Source organism: Berkeleyomyces rouxiae (assembly GCF_048999995.1).
Source record: "Berkeleyomyces rouxiae strain 22BRR77 chromosome Unknown BrBRR77_ptg000003l, whole genome shotgun sequence".
Taxonomy (NCBI): Eukaryota; Fungi; Ascomycota; class Sordariomycetes; order Microascales; family Ceratocystidaceae; genus Berkeleyomyces; species Berkeleyomyces rouxiae.
This window is the reverse complement of record NW_027396493.1, coordinates 3,545,467-3,564,628: the sequence shown is the minus strand read 5'-3', so window position 1 is coordinate 3,564,628 and position 19,162 is coordinate 3,545,467. Positions and strand designations below refer to the sequence as shown.

The window sequence follows — 19,162 nt, the reverse complement described above, 5'->3', positions numbered from 1 at the left end:
CTCTGTCGTCTCTGCTTCTTCTCATTTCCTCCCTCTTGACTACTTTTGGGGCCATGGGCTCTGTGTCACGTCTCTACACTTATACTGCGCCTCTATTCATTCTATGCTGCCTCTGCTGGATATACACGCTCTGTACTTCTGGTTGTTGTCGTTTGCGTTTCTATGTATCGCCGTTGTTTTCTCTTGAGTTCAGTGGGTTTGTCTTGATGGACGATATTTTCCTTTCTCTCACACATACCTCTGCATCTCTTCCATTTTCCTTTTCTCTGTCATGTACCACGCCTTCACGTTCACGTTTACGCTCCTGCTCACTCGCCCCCCACTGGCACTCGTTGTTCGTCTTGATGCACCAGTTATCCGTATCTCTTGTATTCTTTGTTGTCCTCTCGCTCCCCATGGCGATCATTTTCCTTTGTTCCTGGTCTGCACATGCTCTGGTTTCTCTGTTTTCGTTTGCGTTGCTTAGTTGTACACCCATATATTCTGTGTAAGTCGGATTCTTTGTTTCTTTTGTCCTACATGTGGACTGGGGTGCTGAATCTACGGAGATTTCTTGTTCATGAGTTCTTTTGTACTTGACGACTCGGTTTTGCTCTTTGTGTTTTCTTTTTCTATGTTTTTGCGGTCTTGTTCTTGTATGGATAAATATAAAGCAAGAAGCTGTTTTTCACTAAAATAAAACAAGTGAATGGATACGAAGTGTCTATTATTGTGGTCTTAGGCCTAGGTAAGAAATCCACAAACAAAAGAAAACAACACGTCACTCTATTTCTTGAAAACCTGCAGCACATCCTTCCACACATCACTGGGTGATTGGCTAGCGTCAATGCCGGACCAGATACCGTTTTTGCGGTAGTAGCCAACCACAGGGGCGGTCTGCTTGTGGTAGGTAGCTAGACGCTTCTTCAGGGCCTCAGCGTTGTCATCACTGCGCTGAATCAGAGGCTCGCCAGTAATGTCGTCCTTCATGTGTTCCTTAGGAGGGTTGAAGGTGGTGTGGTAGGAACGACCGGAGGCAGGGTGAACCAGGCGACCGGTGATACGGGCAACCAGCAGAGAGTCGTCGATCTTCAGCTCAATAGCGTGCTGCAGCTTGAGGTTACGCTCGTTCAGCATAGCATCGAGACCCTCGGCCTGGGGAACGGTTCTCGGGAAGCCGTCGAGAATGAAGCTAGTTGAACAGAATGGTAAGAATCACATCACAATCAGGACAAATATAGCCATCTAAGTGGCTCAACCTACCCGCCCTTGCACTCCTTGTTGTTCTCAAGCTCAGCCTTGATCATTCCAATCATAATGTCGTCGCTGACGAGACCGCCAGCGTCCATGATCTTCTTGGCCTCGAGACCCAGAGGAGTCTTCTTCTGCACCTGCGAGCGCAGCATGTCACCGGTAGCCTATCAAGAATAGCAAATATATCAGCAATCAAGCCATATTAACGTGATTCGTAGTAGTAAGCCGAGAGTCGGAGAAATCCACTCCATAGCAATTGCGACGCCAATGGCTAATGGGATATTGGGGGGAGACGGCGTAGCGGGAAATCTGACGGTATAAATCATACCAGGTGGCAGCAGCTAAACTTTTCTTTGATCTTGGGGGCCTGGGTGCCCTTGCCTATGAAAAGATAAAGAAAAAAAACCAGCAGTTAGCAACAATCACGACACATTCAACACGACACATTCGACACGACACATTCGACACGACACATTCGACACGACACATTCGACACGACACCGGGAGCAGAGTCTTGAGGCTCGCGGGCGGCGCAAACCGGCCGCAGCCCGTGAAGGTTCTTGTGAGCATACTAGGGGACCAAGCTAAAGCTTACCAGCACCAGGAGGACCGATCAGAATCATGCGGATGGTCTCGGAGCTGGGCTTGCCAGCAAGACGCTCCTCGAGGCGCTTCAGGCGACCGTCGAAAGACTCGACGACGCCGCGCAAACGTTGGATCTCGGCATCGGCCATTTTGGAGGTTGTGGGTGGTTTGTGTGAGGTGGGAGAGAGAGAAGCGTTGATGTGGAGAATAAAGGAAGAAAAAAAGCGTTGAGCTGGGTAGTTTAATAAATATCACAAGGGATTGTCTATAAGGCAGAAAAAAAGAGCATTGGCTTGGAGCTAGGCAAAAGAAAGATAAAGATGAGGACGGAAGAAAAAAAGAAGAAGGAACACGAGAAAACGGAAAGGAAGGCTCGGGCTAAAGGACAGCAACAACTGATTCAATTATCACAGTCACGGCCAGGGAAACCACGAGAAGGGAACGCAGCAGCAGGGCAGGCGCAACACAGGCAACAGCCAGGAACGGATCGGCCCAGTTGGGAAAGATCGAGGAAAACCGGAGCACCAAATTAGGGTTGTGTCAAGGGCTCCACGCGTAAATGGCCGGACGCCGCATTCGCAGGTGGCGGTGGACTCTGTTCTGGTCCTGTGCAGATGAGTTCTTTCCTCCTCATCTCCTTACATTAATAAGATCCATAGTAATCCATTCCTCCAAGGAGGGCGTCTCTGGGCTTCCATGTGGTTCTTAGGAGCGAAGTCAAATTGCACTTGATAGCATCACTATCACCAGCATCCTCGCTGTCTTGTTGCACGAGCTTCACATGTCACATGCAGCTGATTGAGCCTTGTTTCCCCGATTTGTCTTCCGTTATTCCGCTGCAACGTCTTCCGTTGCGGCGTAGAAAGAGGTCTCATGGCTTAGCTGGCTGACTCGCCCGACAGGATGTCTTCCCAAACCCTTATCTCGCTGGCTGGAACTCCACTAAACCTTAACTCTAACCCTTTGGCTGTGTGCACTTGGCTAAGCTCAAAGCTCCCCATAGCTTGGACTCCACCCAGAACGTGTTGATTGGCCAATACAGCCCAAAATGGCCAAAAGGCAGCCTTGGGCATACGACTACGCCTACAACCACGACTACACCACACCTTGAAAACAACCGCCGTCATACCTTGATTGAGTGATTGACATCAGCACAGCACATCCAGATCTAGCTCCACCAGAAACACGCAGACATACCGTGGGCTTTGTAAACCGCCAATTCTTCTATTCCATCCTCTCGTTCTCGCCTCATAGCCATCCTCACATCTTCGGCTTGATTGCTGCGTTTACGTCTGCTTCCTCTCTCTATCCATCCTATCTCTCCGTCTCCCACCACACTCAAGCATCATGCTGGCAACCACAACTACATCCGAAGCGCTCTCGCTCGTGAGCACTAGCGTCTCTGTGGCGCCCATGGTGCTTCTTTCCGTCGTTGACCATTACAATCGTGCCGTTGCTCCGGGCTCAAGAAAGCGCGCCGTTGGAGCTCTGCTGGGACAGAACGATGGAACTACTGTGCGCGTATCAAACAGCTTTGCTGGTAAGCCTACCGGTCGGAGTGTGGCTATTTGAGCTCCCACTTCTCCGTACTTGTATCAACATGACACTTTCCTCCATACATCCTACGACATAGCTAACGCTCTCTTGCTACTTCCTGTCTGATAGTCCCCTTCGAAGAGGATGAGCGCAACCCCGATGTCTGGTTTCTTGATCACAACTTTATCGAGTCAATGAATGAAATGTTCAAAAAGGTCAACGCACGCGAGAAGCTAATAGGCTGGTACCACTCAGGCCCTAAGCTACGGGCTTCTGATCTCCAGATCAACGATCTGTTCAAGCGCTACACCCCTAATCCGCTGCTCGTTATTGTCGATGTTCAGCCCACAGCTTCGGGTGTGCCCACAGATGCATACTTTGCCATTGATGAAATCAAGGATGTAAGTATCCTTTTGTCTATCTGCTTACTTGTCGTGTTAGTCTTAGCCTCCCGCTAACCCATTGTTCACTTTACTGCACCACAGGACGGAACTACCTCGAGAAAGACCTTTGTCCACACCCCATCGAGCATCGAGGCTGAAGAGGCTGAAGAAATCGGTGTCGAACACCTTTTGCGCGATATCCGTGACGTTGCTGTCGGTACTCTCTCAACCCGCCTCACAAACCAGCTGCAATCTCTACAGGGTCTTCACCATCGCCTGCGCGACATCAGCGCATATCTCGAAAAGGTGGTCAACGGTGACCTTCCCGTCAACCATACTATTCTGGGAAGTCTTCAGGATGTCTTCAATCTGTTGCCCAACCTATCAGCTCCCAAGAGCGGGGAGAAGAAAGACTCGGGTGCTAGCGAGCTTCAACACGCCATGAGCGTCAAATCCAACGACCAGCTGATGACCATTTACCTCAGCAGTCTGATACGCGCTATCACGGCTTTCCACGACCTGATTGAAAACAAGATCCAGAACCGACAGCAAGCCGAAGAGAAGGAGGCGGCTAAACATGAGGCTGAACGTGAGAAGCAAGAACTTGCAGTCAAGGAAAGGGATGGTGAGAAGAAGGCGGACGGCCCGCAGATGTCGCTTGATGGCAAGGATGCGCCGCCAGACACTGGCAAGGAGGGCGAGAAGAAGAAATAGATGGGCCAGTGACCTGAGATTTGTAGTAGGAATTCACACGGCCGCCGAGACGACAGACTCATTGAGCACTTGGGAACGGGAGGCGCAGGCGTTTTCATGTTATGCTAATATAACAAACACACATACAATACACCCATCCACCAGCCAGTTCATTGCATGATATCAAATGGACTCCCAGGTAGAGGTTAAGCAGACTAAAGGCAAAGTATTCAATCACGAGCAATTGGAGTAGCATCGTTGGGTAGTCAGTGAGTATGGGCACGCAGGAATTATCTAGTTATGCCATTTCAAACACCAGGCCAGCAAGCTGTTCTCGTGTCAAGGCAGTCTCGGGTATTCCTCCATCAATCAAGCTGCACTTCTCGGCTAGAAGACAGGCAAGTATATGCTTACAGCATGGCGGAGCCGACTCTCGGCTGAACCCACCAAACACATCAGCCCAAACAGTTTGATCCACGCCGGCCAAAGCGAGCACATTGGTTGGTTGTTCTTTGCCTACGTCTGGAGCATCCTTTGGACCTCGTATACTCTCTGGATGGCCTGCGCACTCGTCCTCTTCAAGCCCGTGATTTCTTCCCACGAAGGCGTCGTATGCGAACGATGGACAGTTGCAGTTCCATGTTGCCAGATTCACAAGATGGGCTTTCCCACCGGCGACGGACGCAGCGCCACCGTCACGGCCCGATTCGACGTGTTTCCGCCGGCGACGGAACGAGCGGCCGCTGGAGAGGGTCGAAGAGTAGACGAGAAAGTTGAGCGGCGGAACACACTCTGTTGTTACGACTCCGGGCTGTAGGGCCGACTGGTTGGTTGCGACGATGCGCACGACGAGATTGCGATCGAGAAGATCCAGAGCGGGGAGGAGGTGGTTTGGGAATAAAACATGAAGCGTGGAGAGTAGAGAACGGCGTGCGTCGTCTAGGGAAGTGGGCGCGGTGCTGGCTGGTTGGGTATTGGAAAACGAGGTAAAGAGAGAAGAGAGGAGGGCGCGAGATGATGGGAGTAGCATTGCGAGTAGTAATTGTGGATGCGCACAAAAAACGCCTGTTATGTGGGTGTGGTTATGTATCAGAGTGTAGGTAGTTAGGTGTTGGGTTGGGTCTTGCTCATGGCGAATTATTTTGGTGATCGAGATAGGTGGTTGAACTTGTGGAGCCCTTTTTTTGCGTGTTGGAAGCATTAGTAATTGGCTTCTGCCACAGGAATAAATACAGCGAGCGAGACAGACAATGACGTCAGTGAAGTAAAAAATAAAGAAACCCTTTTTTAAGACACGATAATAGCTATAGAAACAACGATACCAACGTAACGTACATCAAGCGCCTTGCGCCCCTCCATTCCCAAGAGCGCATCTCTCCTACTCTGTAGCTAGCCACTCCCGCGGGTTCTTAAGCACCCCAACCAGCTGTGCCTCTCGGCTCCCTTCTTCAGGCTCATGCATGTAGTGCCAGCTGGCTGTTAAGGGCAAACTCATGAGGATACTCTCGACACGAGGCCCCGGCGTGTTGAGGCCAAAAGAGGTACCGCGATCATGGACCAGATTGAACTCGACATATCTGCCGCGGCGAATCTGCTGCCACTCGTGTTCGGCTTCAGTGAACGGCATGTCCTTCCGGCGGTTGATGATGGGCAGGTACTGTGGAAGGAAGGCCTTTAGGCAGTCCTGAGCAAAGCCAAAAAGTACCTCGGAGTCCCCCTCAGCCGAGTCCATGTCATCAAAGAAGATGCCGCCGATACCACGAGCCTCATTGCGGTGCTTGTTGCAGAAGTACTCATCACACCACTTTTTGAAACGGGGGTAGTACGAGGCATTGGTCTTGTCGCAAGCCTCTTTAATGACACGGTGGAAGTGGATGGCATCCTCGTCAAACAGATACGAGGGCGTCAAATCACAGCCGCCACCAAACCACCAAGTGCCACCAGACCCGTCGTCGTTGGCAGTCTCAAAGTAGCGGTAGTTGAGGTGCACAGTGGGCGCCATGGGGTTCTTGGGATGGAAGACCAGACTCAAGCCGGCAGCAAAGAAGCGCAACGATTCAACGTCGTCGGCCACCAGGCTTTTGTGGTTGACGCGCATGCGCTGGATACCAGCCTTGGGCAGCGTGCCGTAGACAACACTGACGCCGACGCCAGCCTTCTCAAAGACCTTGCCGTCCTGTAGCACACACGTGGTGCCGCCACCGCCCTCAGGCCGCTGCCAGTCGTCGCGGCGGAACTTACCGCCGTCAACGGCCTCGATGGCAGCGACAATCTCGGCCTGTTGGCTGCGCACGAAGTGCTCCATGCGTAGACGCAGCGGGGCATCGGCGCCAATACCGCTGGAGCGGATGCGATCGTCCTTTTGAGCAAGGGTTTCTTCGGAGGCCTGGCGGGTTGGAGTCGAAGTCGGATGGACGGTCACGGTCAGCCAGTCATTCAGTCACTGGAACATGTCATGTGGTCTGGGGACAAGGGCAGGGCGGGGCGGGCAGGGCAAGGCGAGGCGGGGTTGACGCTGAGACAGACGTACCATTTCGAGCGACAATTTGCAATTCACACGATAATGCAAATACAGCGAGTAGAACAGAAACAAAAAGGTCAGCCAGGCGAGCGAGCCTGGTGTTTATATACGGAGTTAGCAGGGCATTTATCTACAAGTACATGATATATGCTGCTCCCCTGATGCGCGCCCTCCACAAAAAGCGGTGCCGCATAGCGAGGTCCAGCCAATCACACGCAGTGCTGCAGGATCCGCGGAGCAATCGAACGGACTGCGTGGCCCACTGCAGCGCAGGTTTGGTTCAAAGCTCTCAAAGCTATCATGCCTCTAGATTAGTTGCTTAGACGAGGCGATCTTCTGATGGTGGAACCACCTGAGAAATCGCATGTTTTTTTATGGGTGAGACGTTTCTGGTGCCCCAGCCGAATCGGCGAAGGCCAACCAGTGCTGCATTTGGCATTGCAGCAGCTGGTGCCAGGTGTCTCCTCTTTGACAGCTGGCTGTGGTCCCCGCTGCCTCCGCGCGTGACTCCAACCGGACTGTTTCAGAGACGATGACAAACCAGGCCAAATGCAGATCTAGGCAGCCTCCGGCCGGCCCACTCACCAATGGAGCAGCAAAAGCTAGTAGTTAGTAGAGATGATATCATCGTCACCCAGCTGCCGCCAGTCTTGGCCAGTTAGAATGTCTGGATTCCCTGCCACCTGCCACCTGCCACTTGCTGGCCCCATTTCGTCTTGTAAGCGGGAAACTGCAAGCTGCAACCACCCATGTGCGCGCTTTCCCTGCTTCAAGATTCCACCAACGCCACATGCGTCCAGGCCACAAGTCAAAGTGTCTCGTGTCTCGCAGCCGGCTATGCTCTGCTCTGTAGGGGAAGGGGCTTGGGGCCCTGGGACTGGCCTGCCAGCCTATAACTTGCTGTGCTCCAAGGCCCGCTACCGCCTAACCGGCTAGGCCTAGCCGCCCCCTTATCTAAGCTGCTTTCCTTCGCTCGCTCGCCCTCTCTTCCCCCTTCTTCTTCCCTTTTTCCCCTCTTTTATCTGCCTGGACCAGCCTTGCCTTACTTACTTGCTTGACCGCCTATTCTCTGAGACGGCCATTCTTGCAACTATCACCACCACTACCACCACCACACCCATACCATCCCATCCATTCATTGCCATCATGCGCTCCAAGTTCAAGGACGAGCACAAGTTCGACAAGCGCAAGGCCGAGGCCGAACGCATCCGCCAAAAATACTCGGATCGCATTCCCGTAAGTTTTCAAGTTGGAAGAAGCTATGATCCTGTGATCTGGCGACGTCATAGATACCGGGACCAGTGGCCCACACCCACCACCACACCGGGACTCGACAACGCCGCCATCGCCATCACAGCTGCCCATATCCCATAGCACTTCTGCTAACCTCTGCTCCCGCAGGTCATTTGCGAAAAGGTCGAAAAGTCGGACATCGCCACTATTGACAAGAAAAAGTATCTTGTCCCTGCCGACCTCACCGTCGGCCAGTTCGTCTACGTCATCCGCAAGCGCATCAAGCTGTCGCCTGAAAAGGCCATCTTCATCTTTGTCGATGAAACGCTGCCTCCTACCGCAGCCCTGATGTCCAGCATCTACGAGGAGCACAAGGACGAGGACGGGTATGTTATGTCGCTCACGTCTCTTCTTCCGTCGCCCGCCTGACGTCATCTTATCGACTACTAACCACCCACCACCTCTCTCTGCAGATTCCTCTACATAACCTACTCGGGTGAAAATACTTTTGGTGGCTTTGAAATGGACTAAAAGTGTCACTTTGCCATTGTGAGCCTTTTTTTCTCTGCACTCGCCTTTTCCCTGTTTTGCTTGCTTATGGGTCACTCGCTCGCTCTACTGCAAACGTATCCTCAAGGGTTCCTGTCATGTTTCTTCTACTTTTCCCCAGGCGTTCTCCGAGTCTTTCTTTTTTACTATTCTGTTTATGAGGATACGCTGTGTTATGGCTGCTCTTTTATCTTCTATCTCTCTCTCAGCCCATTATCATTTATCAATATTTATGAGATATCGTGTACATTTTCTTTGTTTACATAATTGTATGCGACAGCGCCAGACTGTCTTCGCCCGTAGCTTTGAATGAATAATGTCACCTCTAGCATAATAATTCACAGCCATTATTCAATGTTTACATCAACAAATATCGATTTTGTTATGGAAATCAAAATACTTCCAAGTATCAGAACAAAAGAAAAACAAGAAAACGCAAAAGATGTCGGGATAAGAAAGTGGTAGGATAGAAAATCCCAGTAGAAAGAAACGCGCCGACGCTATAGCCCCGGTTCCCATTATAGCATGAAAGAATCACAAAAAAAGAAAAGACGAGAAAGCAAGCAACACAGCAAAACACACTCAGAAAAACAAGCCCAGGACAATGCGAATAGAAAAAAATCAAGAGCAAGAAAACCAGGAAGCAAAATAAGGATACCCGGGCCTACGCCGTCCGAGATGAGCCGCAGAGAAGCAAGAAAACAAAGTCCAAAAGAAAGAAACAAAAAATCGCAAGTAACAAACAACAGAAAGCGAAAAATAGCACCAAGAATAGGATAGAAGAAAAAAAAACAACACAAGCCAGTCAGTCCCAACCGCTTTGATATCCGACCAACAAACAACACGATTCCAGAATCCAGTCCAGCTTCGGATGTCTTCAGCAGCATGGTTGATATTGCTAATTTTTTTCCTTCTTTCTTCTTCTTCCCATATCTTTCTCCCAATTTCTTTTGTCTTGTTGTTTTTCTCACAAGAAATGGCAAAAGGTATAAGTGAAGAGACTGAAAAGAAAAAGAAAAAAACCCTCCCTCAAGTTAAAACAAAAAAGAAAAAAGAAACTCACGCTTGGGCAGTCATGGCAAGAAATGATACGCTGCTTCATACCCTTCGCTCAGCGACATTCTGTAGTCAGGAGCAAAAAGAAAACAAAACACTCTTCATGTTGTGTCTTTCTCCTGCGCTTAAAATGATCAACAGAATTCTGGCATCATCGTGCCTCACGGACCTGTCTTGAGCCGTTTGTTCGCCGTGCGCGGCGTTTGTGGCTTTTTTCCCGGCACTCCGTTAATCTGCTGGCCGCCCGATGGTGTCCCTTGGTCCTCGTCCATCTTGATAGTCGACTGGCGTCTGCGCTTTCCTGAGGCTGGTGATGTGTTGGCGCTAGGGCCATTTGATCCCTGTTGGCTCTTCTGCATTTGAAGACCGGGTGCTTGCATCTGCGACATGGCAGGACTCTCCATGACATGCGGCGATCCGGGAATGTTCATGTGGCTTGGTGCCGGGCTAGCCCCCATGGGGAATTGTCCAAAGGAGGGTGTGCGGGGCGCACCAGGACCGGCAGTCATTCCAACCGCAGGATTATTGGCATTCGACAGTACAAACTGGCCAACATATTGTTCAAGCGCCCGATATGGTGCCGTCTCGTTTTGTGCCTGGCAGAAGAGGAAGAGGGGGTTCATTTGCATCATCACCTCAGCAACCTCCAGGAACTGGAGCATACCTTCGGGTATACTACGCTTTCCTTGAGCCGCTGGGAAATCACCAAGTGCATCAGGCGGTGCCGTCTGGGGAGACTTCAGCTGCTTGAGCTTCTGCTTCTTGCTCATCTCGGGCGACTTGTTTTCAGGCTGGTTCAATTGCCGCCATTCCTTGATCCAGTTGTGTGCTGGCTTAGCCTGTTCAATAACGCGCTGGTGGGAAATGTATTCGTCATAACTGGTAGTGAAAAACTCAAACGCGACAATTCGCTGCTCACCATCAAATTGAACCTTGATGTTTCCAGTTGTAACGATGTGCGTACCATTGTCCAACCAGTACACGAAACTGGCTCTTGTATTCTCAATCAAGTGCACATTGTTGGAGAGGATCCGATGGCCAGTGTTGAAGCCTAGTATGAATTGAATCGACCTAACATTGCTTTCGAAGTGGCGAGCGAAATATCTAGCCAGGATTGACTGTGGGATGTCATATTGCTTGTGTCTCTCCTGATCATTGTTTTCGTTCGGAATGAAGATACGGAATACACCGTATGGAGAAAACAACTGGTTCACAAAGTTCTCCCAATACACCATGTTTCCGTTTTCTGGGTAGGCACTGAGCATCTCACCAAATTGCATCAACTTAATCAAGCATTGCACTTTGATATCATCATTCCGGCGATTCAACATCATCTGCTGGGGTATGCCCATGACCTGCTGTTGAGACTGCCCTGGCCCCATTGCTTGAATCTGGCCAATGATTTGCTGCGGATGATTGGGGCCAGCTGGGTTTGGAACAGCAACACCCTGAGGCCCAGGACCGGGGGCGCCAACTTGTGGGGGAGCAGATGGCTGTCGTGATTGAGGACCACCGGGTCCTTGGGGACCCTGTGACTGAGCCGGAATCGGACCTTGCTGCGATTGAGGGGGTTGAGCACCCTGTTGCTGAGCTTGCTGTTGCTGTTGAGCTTGTTGCTGCTGATGCGCTTGTTGCTGGGCCGCTTGTTGCTGGGCTTGCTGCTGAGCTTGCTGCTGCTGCTGTTGCTGCTGCTGCTGAACCTGTTGCTGTTGCTGAGCTACTTGTTGTTGGGCCTGCTGCTGAGCCTGCTGTTGGGCCTGCTGCTGGGCCTGCTGCTGGGCCTGCTGCTGGGCTTGCTGTTGCTGGGCTTGAGGTTGAGGCTGAGATTGTGGCTGCTGAGATTGTTGTTGCTGAGGCTGCATTTGAGGCTGACCCTGCTGCATCTGGTGCATGCCGGGATGTGGACCGGGGCCCTGACCCTGCGCGGAGTGTTGTGCCTGCATTGGAGCACCCATAGACATGGGCATCTGCTGAGGGCCGATCTGCATGGATTGACCATTGTTTGCCTGATTGATTTGATTTTGGGCGGCGACCTGTTGTTGTTGCTGGAGAGCTATTCTGTGGGCGATGAGCTGCGTTGAGGGGTGTCCTTGGTTCATACGACTTTGCATGAGGGCCATCTGCTGAGCGTTCATCATACCAATAGGCAGCCCTGTTCCATTCATTTGTTGTGCCATGAAAACCTGCTGGCGATGTTGCTGTTGCTGCTGGTTAAGTAAACGTTGCTGCTGCATCTGGGCGTGTAGTTGGGGGTTATTGCTTGCGACTAAGACAGGGAAAAAAAGGGATGATAGATTAGATTATGTCATGTTCAAACGTAGCATCAGAGGTTGTCGTTTTTTGGCTTACAGTTGAATTGCTGTTGTGCTTGTGCTTGAGCCTGGGCCTGGGCATGCGCCTGGGCCTGGGCTTGGGCCTGGACTTGATGCTGCTGCATCATCTGAGCCTGGAGATGAGGAATAGCATGAGCTTGAGCGCCGGCAGTCCCAGGAGGCATGGTGCCCATGAGCGCCGAGGTGTTCATTTGCGCACCAGGCCCAGACACGCCCATTTGCATTGCCATGTGGGGGGGCATCACACCAGGGCCAACGGGTTGGCCGGCTGGATGAGGAACTCCGGGACCCATGGGATGGCCTGGGGTCATTCCGGGATGTTGCGGCATGCCGTTGGGATGGCCTGTGAAGGCGGGACCCATTCCAGCCATCATCTTAACAATATAACAGGATGTTCCCGAGGCCTATCAGCAATGCGCGGGGATTGCTAATCGCGAAATGACATACGCACAATTGCACACAGACGGCAGACAGTAGGCAACGATGGCTGTCGGTCAATAAAATGCCGGAGCTGTGATGGCACCAGAAGATTCGGGTTGGTGAGGGACAAATTTCGCGCGAAAAGTAAGATAAGTTTGGGAAAGCTGTCGCAATCAGATACACCTGAGTTTAGGTTCGAGCGCGGTCGGACGAACACGGGCAGCAACGAGATCAAGTAGGCGTACTTTTGCGTCACAGTAGTGGGCAGCCGGGTCAAACGCAACAAAAGTAGTGTGTCGGAGTCGGCACGGCAAGGGGTGCTCTCGATTAGAATACGATGATGCGCTGAAGAGAACAAGAATATCGCGGGATGAATAGGACGAAGTGTGGGACAAATGACGCGATTCGGAAAGGTTGGACAGAATAAAAGGAACGCGATTGTGTCCAAACGGAAACGCTGATAAGGATCGGTTCAGGGTAGACGGTGCACTAAAAAAGGGTTTAAATACAGGGCAGTGTGCGGCGATGGCGCAACAGGTAAAAGCTAACACGGTGGCGGCGAGCGAGCGAGCGAAAGAACAAACAAAGATGCAGGCGACTCGCAGTGATGTTGCGATATGTTGTGTGGTGGCTCTATCTGGAAGAGAAAAAAAACCAAGAGCAGCGAAGCAAGGACTTGAGATGGTCAAGCCATGCGCTTTCGCTTTCGCTTTTGTTTCGTGTACAAGGACGGACGCGACTTGGCCTGGATTGGGCGAGCTGTCGGGAGCCAATGACAATTGGAGAGCAAAACGACTGGCTTTTTTTTCAGCTCGCAGGGCAAAATCAAGGCCCGAAACAGAGATGCGAATGCGACGGGGCAAAGAAGTATAAAATTAAGGAAAAAAAAAACCGCGGATGAGGCACAAGGTGGAAGACTGCACGATAACTGGCACTTGGTAATTTTCTCGACCGGTCAACTCGGCGTGAAGCTGGCTCCAGCGTGGGCTCTGGCCTTGGCTGCAAATAGGTGGGCGCGTTTAATGGAGAAAGGGAGTTTAAAGAGGAGAAGAAAGAGATTAGGATTGGGCCACGACAGGAGGAAAAGAAGAGGAAGGGCAAGGGGGAGGGCGGCGAGGCAGAAAGAGGAAAGTACTACAGTACCACACCACATTCGATTCGATTTGGCATGTCCAAGGACAAATTTACTAGTCAAGCGACAGTGCCCTGCCCTGCCCAACTACTACAGCTACCGCCTGAATAGCCTAAAACTCAGACCTAAGACGCTGTAATTATTGCCAACCCGCCTGTACAGTTACCGCTTGTAGCCTGTAAAACACCCAAACTACCAACGACTTCTGCAGAATGCACGCTGCAGACAGCCCACAATTGCAAACAGAACTCCCTCTCCTCTCACCTCTTTCTACCCTCTACCTATGCTCTTGTGCCACAGTGTCTCCAGAGTCTTAGACTCACAGAATACATACTAGTCAACACTTGTTGATACCCTGAAATTCCAGGCCTCCACTGGTCTGCAGTGGAACAATCTTCCAAGTTGTCAAAATGCGCATCCGGGGTTGAGACGTGGAGGTGTCGTTTTCGGAGCCGGACCCCTTGAAAAGCATAACCCTAGCATATATCCATGACATCCGTCACTAATGCTAACAAAAAGCCATGGCTAATTTCACTGCACTCAGAGCCACATAATCGTAGAATCCCTGTATCTGACCGAGTGTGAAAGGCGGTGAAATCCACTAAGTGGTATTGATTCATAGATACCCAGTGGGGGGCCCTGTGCTGAGAAGTGAGCCAATCAAAGTTTGATGCAGTATCCATCTATCGGGGAGACCCACTAAACTAGCCCCGCACAACTCAGCCAGAAACCCTAGCTTTCACACAAGCCCCGTCAAAGGCTTAGTTGCATTGACATGTATGATCTGGCTTGTCTTTCTGCTAAACCAGGACAACGAGTCAAAATTGGGTGATTAATTTTGGAATTCATGCGGCAAAATGAGCCAATATTGGAGTGGTCGTGTGTGGCTGCATCCAGAGATGGACACGGTTAAGTGAAAAAGGAAACCTGAACTCCATGTTGTGTTCCTGCCTCTGTCTGTACAATCAATCCACACTTTCTTCAGCCTTATCCACAAAAGTGGAGCTCAATCCAGAAAAAATGGCAGAATACCTTGACAACAGGATTTTAGTTTCTTCTGCTTGGGCGCCCCACTAAATTGCAGCCCACGACACGTGACATTTCAACAGTGCAAACATAACAGTGTGTTCCACTTTGTACCATTGATCCGCACTGTGAACTACTATATCAAGAAAAAATTCGCTCTGTTTCCCAAAGTCTACCTCTCTTCTCCTCATTCACCAACAACTACTTTTACATTCTCCCCAATCATCTTCGAGCCTCAAAACACCACAAAACTCGCACGAGAGTTTGTAACGGTGCTTCTGCCTGGAACAGAACGGCTACCAGTGGCAAATTGTCCTCCATCAAGGACAGAAGAGTAGTTCTTCCAGGGGACTGCTCTAACCAGCATAATGGTAAGAAAACATTTCCTCGCCTCAAGAAACAAGATATCAATCCAGGAACCTCGGCCGCAGAAGTCTGCAGTTCTTTCGATGATGACTTCAAATTTTTGTCTTCTTTTCCCAACTGAAACGCCCATGACGAAGCCTTGTTTCGGGCCCTTCATCGCAGTTGGGCTTGTTACTTGCCAGTAATCGAGTCTGAGTCTGAACCAGCCAGCCAGCCTTGGTTTCCCAGGATAGCATGATCTTGTTTTTTTTTTTTTTTTTTTTTTGCTTCTTACAGCAACGTCGCTAACTTTGCTGTCAGTTTTCTTTGTAAATATATTTTATCGTGAACTAACTAGCAGTTGAACTGTTTGTCATCACAACTTATATGGTAAGCCTTCACCGAAAACATCACAAACATACATTCCCGGCGTTTTCATGATGAAGTTTCCACGAACATTCGCAGTTTCCACTCGATTCCCTAAGAGCCTAACTTGGGACAAATGAAGTCTATTCTCTCCTTCCAAATGTGGCTGTCTGATCGGAACGCAAACCTTCACCTTTTGTACATTGCTGTTGGTTTCTCGTGGCACATGCTAACGTAATTACTAGAACTCTGAAATCGTATACACACAAGAGATGAGCAATCTGAGTCAATGAATATATACAAATCTGATTGAACAACTTGAAACAAAAATTTGACACCCTGTGATGTAGAAATTTCATATAGTCAACCAACCATACGTGTAACCTGTAAATAGTGGGGATTATCAAGTTGAAAAACTTTCACTTCACCATGGGCTGTTGCTATGGAGGAGACCTAGACTTTGAGCTATGCGCAACCAAAAAGCACTGTTGAATTCATGGATATGAACGTAGACTCAAAAATGTGAAAATAACCTCCAAAACCGCTGTTGACCTAACAAACCAAAAAGAGGAAGAAAAAAGTATCAAATATGATTATGCAGCCGACGTTTCGGTACTCCTTCGCACCCGCGCACCAACCAGCCCACGCCGATTACGGCCCGTCCTCCCACGACCAAGCCAGTTGAGCTTCAGCAGCCTCGATAGTTCCAGCATCTTCTCACTGCCTTCGTCACGCGCAGCCGTACCACCGACGCCGACGCTGCTCAACACGCTCGTGCACTGCAGCATGCGACCGACCAGCTCTGCGACCTGCTTGGAATCTTCGACGTTTTGCTCGCGCAGACTTCCCAGACTTGCGAGATCCGTGCTGCTGCCATTGTTGAAGGCACTAATACCGACACCAAGGCCTAGGCTAGGGCCTGGCGCAGAAGTAGCAAGCATACTGGACCCCGCACCAAAGGAAGAGCTGATGTTGAGGTGGAGACTGCTGGGAGTGTATGAGCGGAAAATGCCATCAGAGATGTTGCTGCTGTAGCTGACGTTGGAGATGGCACGGCTGCGTGTGCCGACGGAGTGCGAGCCGCTGTTGACATTGTTGTTCCCACTGCTCAGACTGCCACTCGTTTCGTTAAAGAGGGTGGTACTAGTGCTATTAAAGCTGGCGAAAGAAGGGTCAAAGATGGCTGCACTGGCCGACGTGCCCGGTCGACCAAACAAGGTAGAGGACTCTGGTGGACTGGTTGATAGTGTAGATGTGTCCTGTGGAGAGGCCAATGCCATGCTAGCGAAAGATGTAGGCAGAAACTCGAGTGATAGACGTGAGAATATTGTTTTGAGGATATCATAGCGAGGCAAAACAACAATGTCACGGTAGGCTGTGAGAACCAAGCCTCTGATGTTCAGACCCATGGTTGGCGTTGTTGAACCCTCAGCCACGGCTGCTACCGCACCCCAAAACTCCCGTGCCTGGTCCATGGAGAGCAGGGTGCCAGCGCCCGAGAACTCGAGATCCAGCGGGAGGAAAACAGCCTGTAGATAAGGCAAAACGACAGTGAAAGTGAACATCCAAAATTCCACCAACTCGGGAATCGTGCGATCCTCGGGGGTTTTGCGCATGGCTCGATCTAACGCCATGAAGCCAGCACGCAAAAGCTCCTTGAGATCTTCAAGTAGCTGGGTCGGCGCACGTCGGGAGATGCATAGTTGAAGGTGAAACAGCACTATGCGGTTCAAATCTTCAATGGGAACACGAACTTCTTCACCCTCAAACACAACAATGATCTTGCTACGGATATATGGCCAGGCATCCTCGGGCCCCAGCTGACTGAGCGAGTTTAGCTTTGCTTCTTGCATGTCAACATGGATGTTGGCAAGTACGGAGGGTGGTAGATCGGGACCAGTCGAGTCAGAATCGACATGTTTGGCATCGAGTTTGTCATCTTTGGTTTTCTTATCCTTGCGAATGACGTGGTGGCCTTTGAATGTTGAGCTGCTGGAAGCAGGCGTTGCTTGGTGAAAGCTATAGAGATTCGTGCCAGAGCTTTTTGCGCTGCTTGTGGAAGAGGCCAAGTGATACTCGTCCTTGATCTTGTGCTTTTGGCGCGACAAGAAATGGTGCTTTTTTTCCTTTTCCTTTTCGCTACCGCCAACGTCCATGGGCCGAATAGTAGTCGATGACGAGTTGGCAAGCGAGTAGAGAGAGGCTGCGGAAGATGCACCCAAGCCGCCCGGCGTAGTAGCTCCAGACACATCTGGTGCTAAGCTTGTGGTGCTATAGTTGCCACGCTGTAGGGCATTACTAAAAGCGCTGCCTAGCTTGGCAGGGCTGGGTAAAGCACGTTCTCTAGTATCTTTGGTGTTGACTTTGCTGGGGCGTGAAAATAGCTTGCGGGACTTTTCTTTCTTCTCGGGAACTGCTGGCTGGGGCGGGAATTGTTGCGAGGGGTGATGGACCTGTAGGTGTGGCGATGAGACATTTACAGTTGATGATACGGGATGTGGTGATGTTGTGATCATGGGCGACCCGGGATGAACCACGGACGGTGCCAGGTTTGTGTTGATGCGTGGAAAAGCGGCATTAGCTGCGGCAGCAGCCGCAGACGACCCAAGAAGCCCATTGTTGTATGCCAGCGGTGCTTCGGACGGAGCTTTGGACTCGGTCAGGTTGACAACCGGTGGCGATAACGGGCCTGGTCGACCACGAAGAAACGTGAGATCCTCGCCGGGCGCCGGGACTGTCTGGCTACGCTGGCGTGAGTGCACTCCGCCTGTTGCGGGCCCTGGTGGCCGGTGATGTAGCACAGCGGCTTGTGCGGCAATCTGGCTGGCCGAAAGAGCGTTCCCATTATAGTTGTAGCTGGGGTTATGCGGTGCGGCGGGGTTTGCTTGCGAATACTGAGCCCCCAGGGGCATGTTGGTGTTTGTCGAGCCTGGACCGGTAATGGTGGGAAAGTTCAGATTGGAAGTGCTGGAGCCTGACTGGGTGCTCGGCGGGCCGCCAGAGCCGAAGCCAGAAGCAGCAGAGCCCAACAGCAACGAGTCATGCGGCGTACGGCCTAGTGGAGAGGGTCGCGAGAAGTTGAGGGTGGAGTGGGCCGAGATGGGAGTCGTGGGGTGATTTGCAGAAGGCAATAGCTGCTGCTGCGTCTGCGGCAGTGAATGCTGGTAGAAGGCGTGAGATCGTGGATGGGGGAGATCAAGTGAAGCAGCCCGTGTAGTAATTATGGTGAGCTCTTCGCGGTCGTTTTGAGGGTGGTTGTGCGATTGGTTTTGGGACGTTGGGGTGGGACGAGGATTGTTGGAGAGAGTTGTGTTGCGACTCGCATCAGCAATGTCTTCAGCGCCCGTGCCGGTGGCCGTGCCAGTGCCAGTGCCAGTTCCAGTTCCAGTGCTCGCAGTGTTGCTACTACTGGCTGCAGCTGCAGCAGCATTGGCAGAAACCGCCTGTGGAGTGGAGGGCCGGCGTGGCTGCATTGCTGGACGGCTATGGCAGTTCCAAATAAGCGGCTGCTGCTGGACTGTGCCTTTGTCTGTCGTGTCGTGGGGTGTGCTTAGAGACCAGTGCCCAGCACAAGCACAGCCAATCACCAGTAGCCGGCAGACACAGCAACGCAAGGGATATCAGCCAGAGGGCGTAGTAGTAACTGTGACTGCAGCTATGCGATGCAATATGCGACCTGAAGACACTGTCGCTGCCGGCAAAGCAGGCGGGCAGTGTGCAAGTATGCAGCGAGGTGAAACACACCCTGCTT

At 51.2% G+C, this 19,162-nt stretch overlaps 7 protein-coding genes across 7 annotated transcripts; 2 read left to right on the top strand and 5 right to left on the bottom strand.

Moving 5' to 3' along the window:
• Positions 1-765: 765 nt before the first annotated feature.
• Positions 766-1,967, bottom strand: BROUX77_004161 (uncharacterized protein; the record flags this gene model as incomplete). The annotated part of the gene is made up of 4 exons (XM_073748893.1): positions 766-1,171; positions 1,243-1,397; positions 1,562-1,614; positions 1,829-1,967. The coding sequence occupies 4 exons, from the start codon at positions 1,965-1,967 to the stop codon at positions 766-768; spliced, it is 753 nt and encodes a 250-aa protein (XP_073606586.1).
• Positions 1,968-3,165: 1,198 nt separating this feature from the next.
• On the top strand, positions 3,166-4,451 carry BROUX77_004160 (uncharacterized protein; the record flags this gene model as incomplete). Its single annotated transcript, XM_073748892.1, has 3 exons — positions 3,166-3,358; positions 3,484-3,755; positions 3,840-4,451. The coding sequence occupies 3 exons, from the start codon at positions 3,166-3,168 to the stop codon at positions 4,449-4,451; spliced, it is 1,077 nt and encodes a 358-aa protein (XP_073606585.1).
• Positions 4,452-4,728: 277 nt separating this feature from the next.
• On the bottom strand, positions 4,729-5,460 carry BROUX77_004159 (uncharacterized protein; the record flags this gene model as incomplete). The annotated part of the gene is made up of 1 exon (XM_073748891.1): positions 4,729-5,460. The coding sequence occupies one exon, from the start codon at positions 5,458-5,460 to the stop codon at positions 4,729-4,731; it is 732 nt and encodes a 243-aa protein (XP_073606584.1).
• Positions 5,461-5,808: 348 nt separating this feature from the next.
• On the bottom strand, positions 5,809-6,963 carry BROUX77_004158 (uncharacterized protein; the record flags this gene model as incomplete). Its single annotated transcript, XM_073748890.1, has 2 exons — positions 5,809-6,816; positions 6,961-6,963. The coding sequence occupies 2 exons, from the start codon at positions 6,961-6,963 to the stop codon at positions 5,809-5,811; spliced, it is 1,011 nt and encodes a 336-aa protein (XP_073606583.1).
• A 1,134-nt stretch (positions 6,964-8,097) lies between these two features.
• On the top strand, positions 8,098-8,715 carry BROUX77_004157 (uncharacterized protein; the record flags this gene model as incomplete). Its single annotated transcript, XM_073748888.1, has 3 exons — positions 8,098-8,187; positions 8,353-8,570; positions 8,658-8,715. 3 exons carry the CDS (start codon positions 8,098-8,100, stop codon positions 8,713-8,715), a joined length of 366 nt encoding a protein of 121 aa, XP_073606582.1.
• A 1,235-nt stretch (positions 8,716-9,950) lies between these two features.
• Positions 9,951-12,496, bottom strand: BROUX77_004156 (uncharacterized protein; the record flags this gene model as incomplete). Its single annotated transcript, XM_073748887.1, has 2 exons — positions 9,951-12,055; positions 12,139-12,496. The coding sequence occupies 2 exons, from the start codon at positions 12,494-12,496 to the stop codon at positions 9,951-9,953; spliced, it is 2,463 nt and encodes an 820-aa protein (XP_073606581.1).
• A 3,508-nt stretch (positions 12,497-16,004) lies between these two features.
• BROUX77_004155 (uncharacterized protein) lies at positions 16,005-18,884 on the bottom strand (the record flags this gene model as incomplete). Its single annotated transcript, XM_073748886.1, has 1 exon — positions 16,005-18,884. The coding sequence occupies one exon, from the start codon at positions 18,882-18,884 to the stop codon at positions 16,005-16,007; it is 2,880 nt and encodes a 959-aa protein (XP_073606580.1).
• Between the last annotated feature and the right edge of the window lie 278 nt (positions 18,885-19,162).